At 41.2% G+C, this 15625-nt stretch overlaps 1 protein-coding gene across 1 annotated transcript; it reads left to right on the forward strand.

The window, feature by feature from the left end:
- The first annotated feature begins 2095 nt into the window (after positions 1–2095).
- On the forward strand, positions 2096–14490 carry gpr37l1a (G protein-coupled receptor 37 like 1a). The gene is made up of 3 exons (XM_057846339.1): positions 2096–2785; positions 7099–7458; positions 10980–14490. The coding sequence occupies exons 1-3, from the start codon at positions 2273–2275 to the stop codon at positions 11457–11459; spliced, it is 1353 nt and encodes a 450-aa protein (XP_057702322.1). The 5' UTR covers positions 2096–2272; the 3' UTR covers positions 11460–14490.
- The last annotated feature ends 1135 nt before the right edge of the window (positions 14491–15625 follow it).

The following is a 15625-nucleotide window of genomic DNA, read 5'->3' on the forward strand; positions in this document are numbered from 1 at the left end:
AAAATGCAATTTCTTGTGGAGGTTCTTTGAGTTACTTTCTGATTTTTGGTCACTTCCTATATTGGGGTTAGGTTTTTTTATTATTATTTAACTCATTGGCTGCAATTGACGATGCTAGACATCCAGTTCATTTGACTGAGACTGGAAATGAACGAATATTAATTCGCATCTCCCAGTCCAAATCGATTGGGGGTCTAGTATCGTAATTGGATATTATTATTAATCAGTGTTTGCCAAAAAATTATTGCTTTTTTCCACTCAAATTTGCAAGCATAATTTTTTGCAAGCACTAAAATTGTATTTGCAAATTTTTTATTTTTTTTTTTGTTGGGGTGAGGGCATTTATCTTATTTTTTGTAGAATGAATGCTACTTTTTTTTTTCTTTGTAAAACCCATTTGTATCTGGCCCTAATGTAATGCTATACCAGTACTTCTCAAATAGTGGGGCGGGCCCCCCCTGAGGGGCGCAGAGCGATGCTGGGGGTGGCGCATGTGACCTTGGGGAACATACTTTTTTGCCTTACTAGAATAAAGTGCAATTGCACATCCACTGAGTGGGTGGCAGTGGCGCTCTCATTTTTAGCATGTGAGCAGTATTTTTTAACCAAACGAGCACACAGCAAAGAGCACTGGAGATATGAAAAGCTAAGACGAAGCGTATGTAGCATTTGGCTTTTGGCTTTGACTTTTAGTACAGTGGGAGACGAGGAAAGATCAGTCTGTTTACTTTGTCTAAAAATGTTCACAGCGGACAGCAGGAATTCTTTTTTTTTTTTTTTTTTTTCAGCGAAAACGTGCCGAATACTGCCAACAATCGTCCCGCTTTGTCAGTGTTAAATCAGTAAACCAGCGAGCACTGTCAGCATCACATTAGGTGGCATACCAAATTGCTTAATGCAAAATAACCCAACACCACAGCAAAGGAGCTGATACTGCCTGCAGCAAAAATAAAAAGTCTCTCTGTCCAATGACACTGTCGTTTTTGTTCTATTAATTTTTTTTTTTTCAGTCTAATAGTTTGGCATATTGTCCTCTCGAGTTAATGTTGCTAATCAATTTGAATTTATGATTATTGATTTTTTTTTTTTTTTTCAGTGTCATACGGTCCAAAAATATATCTTGAGTCTATTTTTACAGTATGGATGTGTTCTTTTTACACTTTTTTTTCTTCTTTAATATTAAACAAGACACAATGTTATGCAGAGGTGTACTTATAATAATAAGAATCTTATAGACAAATGATACTACAGTTTATTTGCAGTGGCGGCAGAGAGTTGGGTGGGCGCTGAACCTTTATGTATTCCAAGGGGGGGCATAACAGAAAATATTTGAGAAGCACTGTGCTATACCAATGAGCAGGGACTGAGGTCTGCTCTTGGGGTCCTGGTTTGTTTGTGTAAAGGGGGCGTGGTCGGGCGAGGGGAGGGGCTAACCAATTGGTCCTGCGTGGACCACTCGGTAAAGTTATTCTATTTATTACAACATTGTATCCCTTTGCTACATTACTTCTCCACGTAAAATGCACATTATCGGAAGACTAGCATCGATAAAATGTTGAAATTTTAGATGAGGGCTATCAGTCTTCATTTAGGACTGGTCAGAAGTTGAACATCCGTAAAATTCTGCAATACTTGCAGATGAGGGTTATTAACTCTTTCTGTGCCTTTGGTGATGATAGAAATCCAATCATGTTGCTCTTCATCCTTCTGTTCTTGATTTAAATGATTTTTCGTCCAATCAACATTCCATTTCAAATGGATTGGACATAGTGCTGTCAACGGTAGCTTATGAGTTAATCACGAGAGGAGCAAAGTTAACTCATGAAAACTCGAATCAGGAATAATAATTTTGAACAATAAGATCATCCTAAAACTGTGTGTTTGGTTTTTCTTTGTATTTACATTTCTCCACAAGCACCCACTGTGCCCCCGCTTGGCTCTGAGGGCGGTCGTATTCATCGCACTCGAGCCCGGATCTGATTTGTTCCGCCACTGCCAAATGCCCTAAATGTATCCCTTGCAAATAACTGTAAAACACAAACCATAAAATGCACTATCTACTTCCGGCAGATTATTTGGTCGTTTTATTTTGTAAAGGCATACCCGGAAGCTTCGTACGTACTACCCCACGTCCGTTTACGCTCAAGTGCATAACTTTTTGCATCAGCACCGAATAGGACGTGACATTTTTTGACGTTTTATGATTTTAAAAAAGTCAATATTTAACTAGAACACATGTCGATAAGGTGGAATTTTTAGCTTCACGGCCAAGATGAGCGGTCTTTCCTTTCTATTGCTTCTTTTGGTTGGGTCGGCGGAGCTCCGGAGCCACGTCCGCCTCCCTCCGCCGTCCGCCCCGGGGGAGGCGCACCCTGGCCGGGCTGAGGATGCCTCGGCGGTGCCCCGGACTGGTGCGGAGACTCGAGACGACCCGAGCGGATACTTCACCACCCCGCGGCTTGACCCCAACGCCGGACTCCTGGGGAATTCGTCGTCTACGTCCGGCGGGTGGCCGCAGCCGCTCGGGGAAGCCTCATACTGGGCTTACGCGTTGATGCTGCTGGCCCTGGTCCTCTTCTCGGTGGGCATGGTGGGCAACCTGGCGCTCATGTGTACTGTGTGGCACAACGTGTACCTGCAGAGCGCCTGGAACTGCATCCTTGCCGGCATGGCCCTGCTGGACTTTCTGGTGCTTTTTTTCTGCCTGCCGATCGTCGTCTTCCACGAGCTAACTTCCAGGCGCCTGCTGGGAGAAGTGTCCTGCCGCCTGGTGCCCTACCTGGAGGTCAGTCATCAAAATAGGACTTTTTTTTGTACTTGTAAAAATCGAATTTTATTCCCGTAAACAATAAAACTTCCTAGAAGTCAAACTAATTTAATATTTTTGGTAGACTTAACCCAAAAGTCTTGTTCTTTTTCAGGATAACTCAAGAATGAATAAAGGGATTGTTAAATTACAGGACATAATATAAAATACTATATTGTCATTGTTCAACAAATCCCTTTGGGGCCAGTCCTATTGATCTTTATTCATTGCCTGCCATTGATGGGGATAGATGTCTAAATTCCAATCCAATTTTTTGACGTTTTTATTCCGCGGTATACCTTAAAACCGGTAATCAGCACATGTCTAGTCTAAATGTATTTATTTTCATTTAAATAAAAAGGAAAAAGTTCAAAATGAAGTATGATCTCGATCTTAACTCATTGGCTGCCAATGACGGCGCCAGATGATCATGTTTCAGTGCCAATGACAGCACCAATCAAATTTGATTGGGAGGGAATGGCAACGATCATTGGATCGCTGCCGATTTGTCAGACGTCAATCGTTGTCAATGGTAGCCATGAGTTAAGATATATACATACATATACACTTATATACACTCACCGGCCACTTTATTAGGTACACCTGTCCAACTGCTCATTAACACTTAATTTCTAATCAGCCACTCACATGGCGGCAACTCAGTGCATTTAGGAATGTAGACATGGTTTAAGACAGACATGTCTAAAGTCCGGCCCGGGGGCCAAATGCGGCCCGTGGTCAAATTTCATCCGGCCCCCAGCCTCTGTCATAAAATCAATAATGTCTGGCCCGCACACAGACTTAATAAATTGGTCAGCAGTACTGCTACCAGCTTACACACTAAATGCTGCTCCTCATTTACCCACTAAAAGGCAGCAGCACTCTAAGCAACATTACCCCGTGTGACCCTTTACTCCCAATATTCTAAGATGGTGACAATCAACAAAAAAAAGAAAGTTGACTGCGACGGCCGACGCTTCAACGATAGGTGAAAATTGGACTATTTCTTCACTAAAATACGCAACAACTGTGTCTGCCTCATTTGCAAAGCAACAGTCAGTGTTTATAAAGAGTTCAATGTGAGGCGATATTACCAAACAAGACACGCTGACATGTACGACAAGATTACAGGGAAGACACGTAGCGAGAAATTGAAGCAACTTAGCTAGTTTAATTTTACAGCAGCAGTATTTCACAAGAGCCCAAGAGTCGAAAGAGAACGCCACAAAGGCTAGTTGCGAGATTGTTTAAATTATTAATTAAAAAAATAATAAAGCAAATGTGACACACAGAATGGCTTGCTAAAATTTGCCTAAATATATTGTTCTACGTAAAGGACGTTAGCCAAGGTCGACCCCCCACATTTTTACCACACCAAATCTGGCCCCCTTTGCAAAAAGTTTGGACACCCCTGGTTTAAGACAATCTCCTGCAGTTCAAACCGAGCATCAGTATGGGGAAGGAAGGTGATTTGAGTGACTTTGAACGTGGCATGGTTGTTGGTGCCAGAATGGCTGGTCTGAGTATTTCAGAAACTGCTGATCTACTGGGATTTTCACGCACAACCATCTCTAGGGTTTACAGCGAATGGTCCGAAAAAGAAAAAATATCCAGTGAGCGGCAGTTCTGGGGGCGGAAATGCCTTGTTGATGACAGAGGTCAGAGGAGAATGGCCAGACTGGTTCGAGCTGATAGAAAGGCAACAGTGACTGAAATAACCGCCCGTTACAACCAAGGTAGGCAGAAGAGCATCTCTGAACACAAAGTACGTCCAACTTTGAGGCAGATGGGCTACAGCAGCAGAAGACCACGCCAGGTGCCACTCCTTTCAGCTAATAACAGGAAACTGAGGCCACAATTTGCACAAGCTAATCGAAATTGGACAATAGAAGATTGGAAAAACGTTGCCTGGTCTGATGAGTCTCAATTTCTGCTGCGACATTCGGATGGTAGGGTCAGAATTTGGCGTCAACAACATGAAAGCATGGATCCATCCTGCCTTGTATCAACGGTTCAGGCTGGTGGTGGTGGTGTAATGGTGTGGGGAATATTTTCTTGGCACTCTTTGGGCCCCTTGGTACCAATTGAGCATCGTTGGAACACCACAGCCTACCTGAGTATTGTTGCTGACCATGTCCATCCCTTTATGACTACAATGTACCCAACTTCTGATGGCTACTTTCAGCAGGATAATGCGCCATGTCATAAAGCTGGAATAATCTCAGACTGGTTTCTTGAACATGACAATGAGTTCACTGTACTCAAATGGCCTCCACAGTCACCAGATCTCAATCCAATAGAGCATCTTTGGGATGTGGTGGAACGGGAGATTCGCATTATGGATGTGCAGCCGACAAATCTGCACCAACTGTGTGATGCCATCATGTCAATATGGACCAAACTCTCTGAGGAATGCTTCCAGCACCTTGTTGAATCTATGCCACGAAGAATTGAGGCAGTTCTGAAGGCGAAAGGGGGTCCAACCCATTACTAGCATGGTGTACCTAATAAAGTGGCCGATGAGTGTGTGTATATAAATATATACAGTAGGGAGAACAAGTATTTGATACACTGTCAATGTATCAAATACTTGTTCTCCCCACTGTATATATATATATATATATATATATATATATATATATATATATATATATGTATACCACACCACTTTTTGGCGTTTCAATGCAAATTTTATCCATTACTTGATCAAAAAGGCATAAACAATGGTGCGTTACTACCTCACCACATACTCTGTAAATACTATGCATATTGCTACTTTGGGAGCGAATGAGTTAATACCTGAACCATTTTGTAGGCTACAACACACCAGCTAATACATACTGCAATTTTTTTTAATGAAAGTAACTGCATAATGAACTTAATCTAGTTATCACCAGTGCGATTTTGTTGCACATCCGAGTTCAGTTTGAGTTCACCGAAGCCCAGTTTGGTCCAGAAGCGCAATTGGTGAACAGTTTTTTGAAAGGCGCTAAATCCAGCTCATGGGCGTTGCAGCTTTTGTCTGGCTAATGAAACTAATCAGCCGTCTCCATTAATGATCTTAACTCTCCGTCTTAAAGGGGGGATGATCACAGTCTGTGCCTGTCTTGTGCGTTTACACGCAGACAATATAGGACAAGTCCATAAAACTTCCTGTGTTTAGTTGTTGCAGGACAACCAAATTAGGGTTCAGGGCCGACACACTGCATAAACAGTAAACGCTCCACGTGGTCTTAAGCGCACCACTACAAAGGGTCTTATTTTCATTTAAAAAAGCTTATGTACTCGGGGTGTTACAGTATATCAATATTGTGATATATTGCGAAACTTTGTACAGGTCGTCCCCGGGTTACGACGTACCCGACTTACGTAATTTCGATTTAACGACACCGGAGTGTCTTCTCATCCACAATTTTGTCTCCAGTTATTTTTTTTAAATGTTTACTTTTATTTTGTGGTGCCTGGTTTAATTTGGCTCAGGAAGTGTAGAGGAGGTAGTATTAATGGAAGAAGTTTTGCAGTGAGAGAAAGAGGAGACAGTTTACAGCTGCATGCCTGCGCGCACATTTGTTGCTTGTGAAGCATCCACAGAGGCAACACCTGAATATAACACCTTTTGTACAGTTTATTGTGCGTTTTCAATTATGGTCGAATACTTGGGGCGAGTTTATGTGATTGTTTTTGATGCTGTCCGGACGCTAACTGATACATGCTAATCGTTTGTGTTGATTGTTATTGCTGTATCGCAGCTAGTTATAAATTGAATTATTGAAGATGAAACTGATTTATTTTAGTTTCATTCTGCAAGTGTTGACGTCATGACCAGCTGAATAAAGTCAACAAACCGCACGGACGTATGACATCATTTTTTTGGAGCTTAGCTCGCTGTCTAGCTAGGACTTAGCTTCAACATCTTGGCGAGAACAGTCCAATGACGTATAATAAATGTTTTATTTTGAGATTTAGAGGATATTTAGGGGTACTTAAAGGGTTGATTCCGATTTACGCGGAAATTCGGGTTACGTCGCCAGCGTAGGAACGGAACTCGTTCTTAACCTCGGGACTACCTGTATCTCAAAAGGTTATAAAAAAGGAAATAACAGGTTGCTGCCAAAATTTTCTCCTAGAATAGTGTCTATGTTAACTAATTAGTTGCCAATGACGGCAATAGACGTCCGATTTATTCTGACGGGGAGCAGTCAAAATCAATGGCAGCCAATGAGTTCAATGACTACCCTATACAAGGTTAATAAGTTTGGTAATGTTTCGAAATCTTGTGGTCTTTGTTCCAGGTGACATCTTTGGGCGTGGCCACCTTCAGCCTTTGTGCCCTGAGCATCGACCGCTTCCGCGCCGCCACCGCTAACTCCGCCCCCAGGCCCGCCCCCGAGTCCTGCCACTCCATCCTGTCTAAAATGTCTGTGATCTGGCTGGGCTCACTGACGCTGGCAGCACCTGAGCTGCCGCTGTGGCGGCTGCGGCAAGAAGCCGCGGCGGCAGACGTGTGTGAGCGCGAGCCATCAGAGCGGTTGCCCGACGGCGTTTACTCGCTGGTGCTGACCTATCGGGAGGCTCGGGCCTGGTGGATGCTGGGCTGCTACGTCTGCCTGCCGCTGCTCTTCACGCTGGCCTGTGACCTCGTCACTAGACGGGTATGATGGCAGCAATATTTGAATTTTTTCTTCTGAGTCATGGGTGACAAAATGGCAGCCAGAGGGCCAAATCTAGCTCGCCACATCATTTTGCGTGGTCTGCAAAAACAAACCCTAAAAAATAAAAACTGAATAAAACTTCTTTAGTCCTCTGAGGAATTTTCAGATTCTAAGGAATCTGAGAATATTTACAGTTTTTTTCTTTCCTAATTTGAACTTTGGTATGATTGAAAAGTTTGAAACTTGTGCACTAGAGCTGAAACGAATACTCGAGTAACTCGAGTTTAAAAACTGATCCGAGTAATTTTATTCACCTCGAGGAATCGTTTCATTTTGCCAGCTCTAAGCATCACGTTTTGCCCGGACTACTTTTAATGCGGGACAACGCGCTGACGTCACGTGCGTAGAGGAAGAAGCAATTAAAAAAAAAAAAACTTTCTGCAGCCGACAGCCGTTACAAACTGCGCCGACTTTGCTAAAAACTACGCCTGCATGTTGCCACTTGCTAGCAGGTAGCGTCTGTATGCGTGTCATAGATATCACATATACGTAGAACTAGATGCGAAATGACCGACTCAGCGGCGTTAAATAAACAGCCGCCATCTTAAAGCAGTACACTTCTCAGCGCTCATAAATAAGATTAACGTTACTGTCACTCGCTAACGTAACGCTATCCTTGCGGAGGGCTAGGTTTCTATTCATTATGACTACTGTCGATGCGTGGCTAACTCTTACATGCAGGCTTTATTTAATCTGTGAAAACAGCGCTGTAGAGTGATTAGGGTGTAAAATAAAAACTTAAAAATGCTAACTGTCATTTTGAGCTCAGTAGTCATCGCTGGATAAAACACCAAGTAGCACTGGTGCCTATTGTGCTCCAATACAGCATTTTGAACACTGCAAAAACTCAAAATCCTATCATGACTTACAGTTTAGAATAACTTAAAACTTAACTAGAGCTTACAGCTTGACACAAGTGGAAATTCAATTGTAAGACGTGGGAAAAACACCTAACTTTTAAGTAATGTGTGTTATCAAGCGTAATTACATTTTTAGGTAAGAAATATATTTATACTTTTTAGAAGATCTAAAAGTTTTTTGAGTGAAAGCAGTGAATTAGTCTTTTTTTTTTTTTAAGTCAACATTTGAGATGAAATTGTTGGCTGTTTTCAACAATGTACATCGAAAATAAAGTCATTGATTGACTGAAAATGGTTCAATATTAGATGAAATGTCTTGTTTTCTCATCTATATTTATAATTGCTCTTTATCTAAAAAAAAAAAAAGTGTTGTATCCAATTAATCGATAGAATTTTCAGTCATTACTCGATTACTAAAATATTCGATAGCTCCAGCCCTAGTGTGCACACATATGCCAGTGGTAGGCAGTGTGGCTCATTGCAGAGAAGCACTGATAGTAACATACCGTAGTAGAGGAAGCAAGTAACAGTTACGTTAAGCGTTAAAGTGATCCTCGATTTTAAAGACATGTAGGCTCTAATAAACCACAATTGTTCTCTTGTATTAAAATATGTCGTTAGAAACACATAAAATGTTAAATCAATGGAAATATTTTATAATATTTAGTGCCTATTTTGACCGATAGTTGGCGCCATGATCTGCGGGCGCGGAGTGATGACGTAGATGATATTTTTCCAATCGTGTAGCGTGTGTACAACAACTGTGTATTGCTGGCTTAACTCGCGAAGTAAAATGCCACGATGTGCTGCTTATGGATGCAATTTCGAGTCAAATGGAAACAAGGAGAGTGATGCGAGTCTCCACAAATTTCCTGTTGACAAGAAGAAGAGAAAGGTTTGGGAAAATGCCTGTAGACAAGCAATTCTTCCCAAACAACCAAGGCTTTGTTGTCGCCATTTTTCTCCTACTGCGTTTGAGGATTTTAGTAGATGACAACTAATGAAAGATCTCACCGGAGCGGCTAGATATAAGCGCAGACTAAAACCAAATGCTGTTCCAACTATTTTCCCGCACAAGAAGCCTCAGCCTGCTCGGATATCGAGTGAAATGCGCGCAATGAAGCGAGACGGACGAGACACTCTGGCCGCCCTCTTAAGCACCCAAGCCGCTCCGGTCGCTACAGCGGGAGGCGAACCTTCGGGCGTACCGCTAGTCACAGAGGAAGCTAATAATTCACCTCTACTGTCAGTTCATCCGGCAGTAAGTGTGTGTGTTCAGTATTCAGCTAATATGAGTGATGCTGCCACTCAAACTGATCAAAGCACGTCCAATGCAATTCATTCAATGCAAAACAAATGTCCCAACCCCATTGATAAAGCAATAAATTCTCATCGCCGGAATGGCATACATGTGAAGTCAAAATCCATTTTAGGGGACTCCCTCTGAAAGCTCATCGCGAGAATGGCAAGAGTGCCAAACAGTAATCAGAGAAAAGGGTGGCTACTTTGAAGATACTAGAATACTACACTTTTTTAGTTATTTCACCTTTTTTTTCCCTAAGTACACAATACACACGTGTGCATTTGTAGCAAGTTATAACAGAATTCACCGGCGGAAATTATGTTGGCATGTTGTGTGGTTGGGGGGGTACTTTGTGAAGGGAACAGCTGGAAATAACATTACCTTCCGTGGGTCGCATGCCAGACAGACATTGCTATTTCTTGCAGCCTAAATGTCAATAAAACAACGCGGATTAGCTCCGTGGTTTGATACTCCGCCTCCTTCCCTAGCTCACCACACATTCATAGTTTTATTGCCTTCAGTGAGAGTTTATAATGTCAATGGTCAAGAAAATAAAAAGGCACGAATGCCAAGGTGTTTTGGCCTGTACTCTATGTAAAGCATACGACAGCTCTGGATGCTAACAATCTACACAATTATATTGGAATGAGTTTGATGACGCAATAACTCACCTTGAAGATCTGCGGACAAAAACCTGAGTTCTCGACAACATACGCTCTCTCGCTCCTTTGTCATCGAGATGCACTTGCCGCAAGTACACCAGAAGTTTAGCCCAACTCTTGCCTCATCAGGTATTTCTTGCTCTGCATTTCGCCTTTGCTGCTCGTCTTGTGAACGACCGACAGTGCTGTCCTGCTCTTCACTTTTCCGCTCTGGTTCAAATTGGAAGGGACGAACCGACGACATGTTGCTAATGAATGACACGCTGAAGTCCGGCAGCGGGACCTGTGACGTCACAGCACTGCGACGTCAACAACCATGGCGAACAATCAGTTAATATAATTTTACAAATTTTATTAAAACGAAAACATTAAGAGGGATTTAATGTCAAATTATCATAACTCATAGTAAGATGTATCTTTTAAGAATTACTTGTCTTAAAACTAGAGGATCACTTTAAGTAAAAGTTATGTAACTTGTTCTTCAAGCTTCCAAAGAGTGATTGTTGTTGTTTTTCTCATCTCTACATGTGCTAATTTTGTTAGCATCAAGCTCACAGGTTTGGGCTCTTCTTAAGGGACTTTTCGCTATCTCCAAACGTTCTTGATCATAATGGGTATGAACGATTGCGCTTGCAGGTGTCGGCGAACCGACCCGTCGAAACCGTCAGCAGACGCTCCTCCTCTTCCGCGTCCTCTTGCATATCGTCACCTACGAAGAAGAAGCATCACCATCATCAGCGGCATCGACGCCAGCCTCAGCTCCGCTCCATCGTGGCGTGGCTGACCGCTTTATACGTGGCCTGCAACATACCCGACAGTATTTGCAGCATCACGTTAACGTATGTGGAGGTACCGGCAGGGGTGACGGCAGCGGCGAGTCTGGCCGGACACTTCTTCCTGTTCGCCCGTTGCGCCGCCACGCCTGTGCTGCTTCTATGCTTGTGCCGCCAACTTGGTCAGGCCTTCCTAGACTGCTGCTGTTGCTGCTGCGACGAATGCCGTCCCGATGCGGCGCCGCCTTCGCCGTCCGCGGCTTCCTCGCCGACAACGATGTCCCTGGCGCCGTCATCCAAAATGGACGATGACGCCTCGCGAGCCATCGGAACTCCATGCTGAGTCGACTCTTTTGACATTGTTTGGGACTTGCTAGGGTTTTAAAATAGGATTAGGGTTTGGAATTGGGCTTTTTAGAAATCAAATTTAGAGATATTTAGAAATTGAAGTTTAACCCCTTGATGCCTGAATTTACATTTAACATACTGTATCATAGACTTCACCATCAGTTGACAAGACAGCGCCATCAAACATTGCGCCACGCTTTGCCGTTGGGGGCCGACTCAGGCTTTGGCTTTCACTGTGATAAACTTAAACACACTGCGTTCAAACACTGGATTTAGGTGGAAAAAGGACGAATGCTTTACTGCATATAAGCAGGCTGGAGTGTCTCAAGCAAGGGCGTAGGTTTGCATAGGAATGGTAGGGACATAACACTACCAACTTTTCAGGATGCTCAAATTGTCCCCACCAACTTTTAAGCAACTTTATTTGGATTATATGATGATTATAATTGATGATAATTATTAATAATAATAATTTATAGTGACTTCCCATATGTTGTAAGTATAGAATTGACCCTTCCATTATTAAGTAATTACTGTATTTTCATTATGTTCAGATTTACATTTACCCCTTTTCACTTGCTGAATGTGGCCGTCCAATTTTTTCCCCTCAAACGCACGTTTGATTGGCTGATGACCAGTGTTGTTAATTTTACTTTAAAAAAGTAAGTAATTACACTTACAAATTACTTCTCCCAAAAATTAATTGTGTTAGTAACTCAGTGACCTGAATGTAAGAGTAATTAGTTACTTGGCAAAGTAACTAGTGATAATTTTCTTTCTCTTTTTTTCTCAAAAAAAAAAAAAAAATTAAAAAAAAAAAAAAAAAACAGGTCACACGATGTGAAGTTTAAAGGGTTTTGGGGACAATTGGCCCTTGCCCAATTCTTTACCCTCCACTTAACTAGACACAAGGGTATTGCGATAACTAGATAGTAACCTTTACTATGTGTGGAAGTCATTTAAAGTTATGAATCAACCGTTAAAGTTGTTAAAATTGCTCCCGTTATTGCATTAGTTCCCTTCTGTCTACTTTCAACATGTGTAAGTTTTAAAACTGTTTCATCGTTTAAAGATAAATTTAAGTTAAGATTTTGCCGATTTAGGAGCATTTTAGATACAAAAAAAAAACAAAAAAACTTATACTTCTATATATAAATATAGAAAAAATAAATAAAATACTTCTCTAGGAAGGATCTCTACATCAGAGCCTTCCTGAGAGGTCTACTGCTTTAAGATGGCGGCTGTTTACTATCGCATGTAGTCCTTAAAACATGTTGCCAATGCACCCGTTTCTGCCATTTGCATCTAGTTCCATAATATGTCATATCTACCGTATCATGTGGGCGTAGTTTGTAGGCTATGGCTACAGTCAGGTATTATTGGAGCCACCTAGCATCACGTTTGCAACGGCGTCTTCCCCACTCCTGCTCTTCTCTGTCGTCTCCGTGAGTCCGTCTCTCTCAGACCTTTTTTTATTCAACCAACTTAGTAACGCATAGTAATGCACGCCTTTCCTGCCTCAGTAACGGTAACAGCGTTGCCAAGATGAGAAAAGTAATGAATCAGATTACTCATTACTGAAAAAAATAACGCCGTTAGTAACGCCGTTATATTCTACAACACAGCTGATGACAAGAACAAACAAGCAGGCACACTCACACAGCCCCAACAGAAATACATGTCAACATGCCGCTTTCTCCACCCCTTTCAAAGTCGAGGGATATTAGAATTTTTTTTCGGCCAGCTGCAGCAGCAGCCACTGTCAGTAGACATCAATGTTGTGGAGGTGGGGAACACGCCACTAATTTTGCTACTGAAAGCCCAACCCGCATCACAGTTAGCATAACATTAAACTGTGTGAACTTGCTAACCTGCAAAACTCGAGTAGGAAACAGATTAGAGATAAGTTTCCTCCTGTAATGTATGTGTTTTCTACTTTTAACTTTAATTCAACTATGCATTTATCCATTGATTAATTTTTTTTTTTTTTTTCTCCATCATTCATTGAAAAATAATTTTATTTGCAGCCTATGCAGACATTTCTTTAAAAAAATAACACACACACCAAAAACACAACCACTGTAAATTTCCTTGATATGAAGACAGTGGGATTTCCCCCATGAAAATAAATTTAACTTTTTTTCATTTTTACGTAGGCAACACATATGCATATTTCTGAGAAATTTAGCCCTGACCCCCGTCCACCCAATCTATTTGGTCTTATTAATGTTCCGTCCCCAGCAAAAAGTGTATATGCAGGTTATGCTGTTATAGCGTCCCTACCAATGTTAAGACCAAATCTACGCCCTTGGTCTCAAGAGTGATTTGGTCAAGGATTCAAGGTAATTATTGTATAAAATAGCACCATGCATGTACTTTGAAACGTAAAAAATGAATGGAAAAATTAGCGTAACTTGAAATATTTATGTAAAATGAATGATAACTGCCCAGTTTTTTGCTTTTAACAAATAATCTAGATTGTTCTATGTTCATATCTACAGAAATTCCGGGATGTACGCATTTATTTACAAGAATTTTCACCTTAAAAAGCTCTTTGTTTTGTGATGGCTGCCACGTTGGATTACACAATAGTGTAATTTTAGCTTGAAATATTTCCGTAAAATGAATGATAACTGTCTGTTTTTTTTTGTTTTGTTTTTTTTTGCATTCAACCAATAATCTAGACTGTTCTATGTTCATATCGATAGAAATTCCGGGATGTACGCATTTATTTACAAGAATTATCAACTTAAAACACTCTTTGTTTTTGTTTGATGGCCGCCATCTTGTATCCATACACAATAGCGTAATTTTACAGTCAAATGATGAGGTAATTTTCGGCTAACTGCCCGTTTTTTGGGGAAACAAGTAGTGATTTAGACATTTTTGCGGCCATACAAAAAAAATGGGCCTTTTACATGTTTTATGTAACATTTCAATCAAAAAACGACGAGGGCCAGATAGCCAGCAAGACGTGCTGAACCAATACAGTCCCTGACAAAAGTCTTGTCGCTTATCCATTTTGTAGAAACAACTGCTGATCACCTGACTTTTAATTGTTCAATTGGTTTCAGAAATGGCTCATATGATAACTAAGACCCTCCCAAATGATGTTGAATGGACAAAAATAATATTTGTTTCACTGAAAAAAGATCATTTAATGAAGTCATAAAGGTCAAATTTTGGCAAGACAAAAGATTTGTCGCCTACAGAAAGTAATGTGAAAATTGAACAAAAAATGTACTTCAAATACAAAAATATGTTACATAACATAAGCGAATTAGCAGAACTCTCGCACACCCCCATACTGGATGTAACCCCAGACCATAATTTTGCCACCACCAAACTTCACTGTTTTCTGAGTGAATCTCGGATCCATGCGGGCTCCAGTAGGTCTCCTGCAATATTTGCGGCGACTGTGGTGTAATTCAATGGAAGATTCATCTGATAAATCCACCTTTTGCCACTTTTCCAGCATCCATCCTTTTAACAGGCTGTGGGCCTTGGCAAATGCCACACGGTTTTTTAATTGTCTTTTGCTTAATGGTTTCTGGGCACTGATTCGACCATGGAGGCCATTTCTTGACAGAACTCGACAGACTGTTCTGGTTGACACAGGGACTTCAGGTGACCAGGTTTCGTGGAGCTCTGTTGCAGTGGGAAAAAATCAAGATCCTCCAGGACCGGCCAGCCCTGTCACCAGACATGAACATCATTGAGCATGTCTGGGGAAGAATGAAAGAGGAAGCATGGAAGACAATGAATGGATGGAGTCCTTCAAGCCCATGGAAGTCATACAAAATATTAGATTTGGATCTCAAAGCACCATTACTTAATTCGCTTATGTTATGTAACATATTTTTGTATTTGAAGTAGGCCTGAACGATATTGGAAAAAACTATTGTTGCAATTTTTTTGAGGTTTGCAATATATTGCGATATTATATTGCGATATTATATATATATATTTTTTTATCTTTTTTAAAGAAATTTTCACTAGATGACTTGAATAGCTGTTTGGAAATACTTTACTTGACACACCGTGACCACAGTGTATTCACATAATACCGTTTCATTTGTGAATGATGAAGATTGCTTTATGAAGGGATCCAGGAAGCCATGTCTGCACAAAATAGATCATTTATTGAACACAATATTTTAC

This window comes from Corythoichthys intestinalis, chromosome 9 (assembly GCF_030265065.1).
Source record: "Corythoichthys intestinalis isolate RoL2023-P3 chromosome 9, ASM3026506v1, whole genome shotgun sequence".
Taxonomy (NCBI): Eukaryota; Metazoa; Chordata; class Actinopteri; order Syngnathiformes; family Syngnathidae; genus Corythoichthys; species Corythoichthys intestinalis.

Coding starts and splice junctions, on each gene's coding strand:
- gpr37l1a (XM_057846339.1), top strand. CDS start 2,273: ATGAGCGGTCTTTCCTTTCTATTGCTTCTTTTGGTTGGGTCGGCGGAG. Junction 2,786..7,098: donor GCCTGGTGCCCTACCTGGAG/GTCAGTCATCAA, acceptor TCTTTGTTCCAG/GTGACATCTTTGGGCGTGGC. Junction 7,459..10,979: donor GTGACCTCGTCACTAGACGG/GTATGATGGCAG, acceptor TTGCGCTTGCAG/GTGTCGGCGAACCGACCCGT.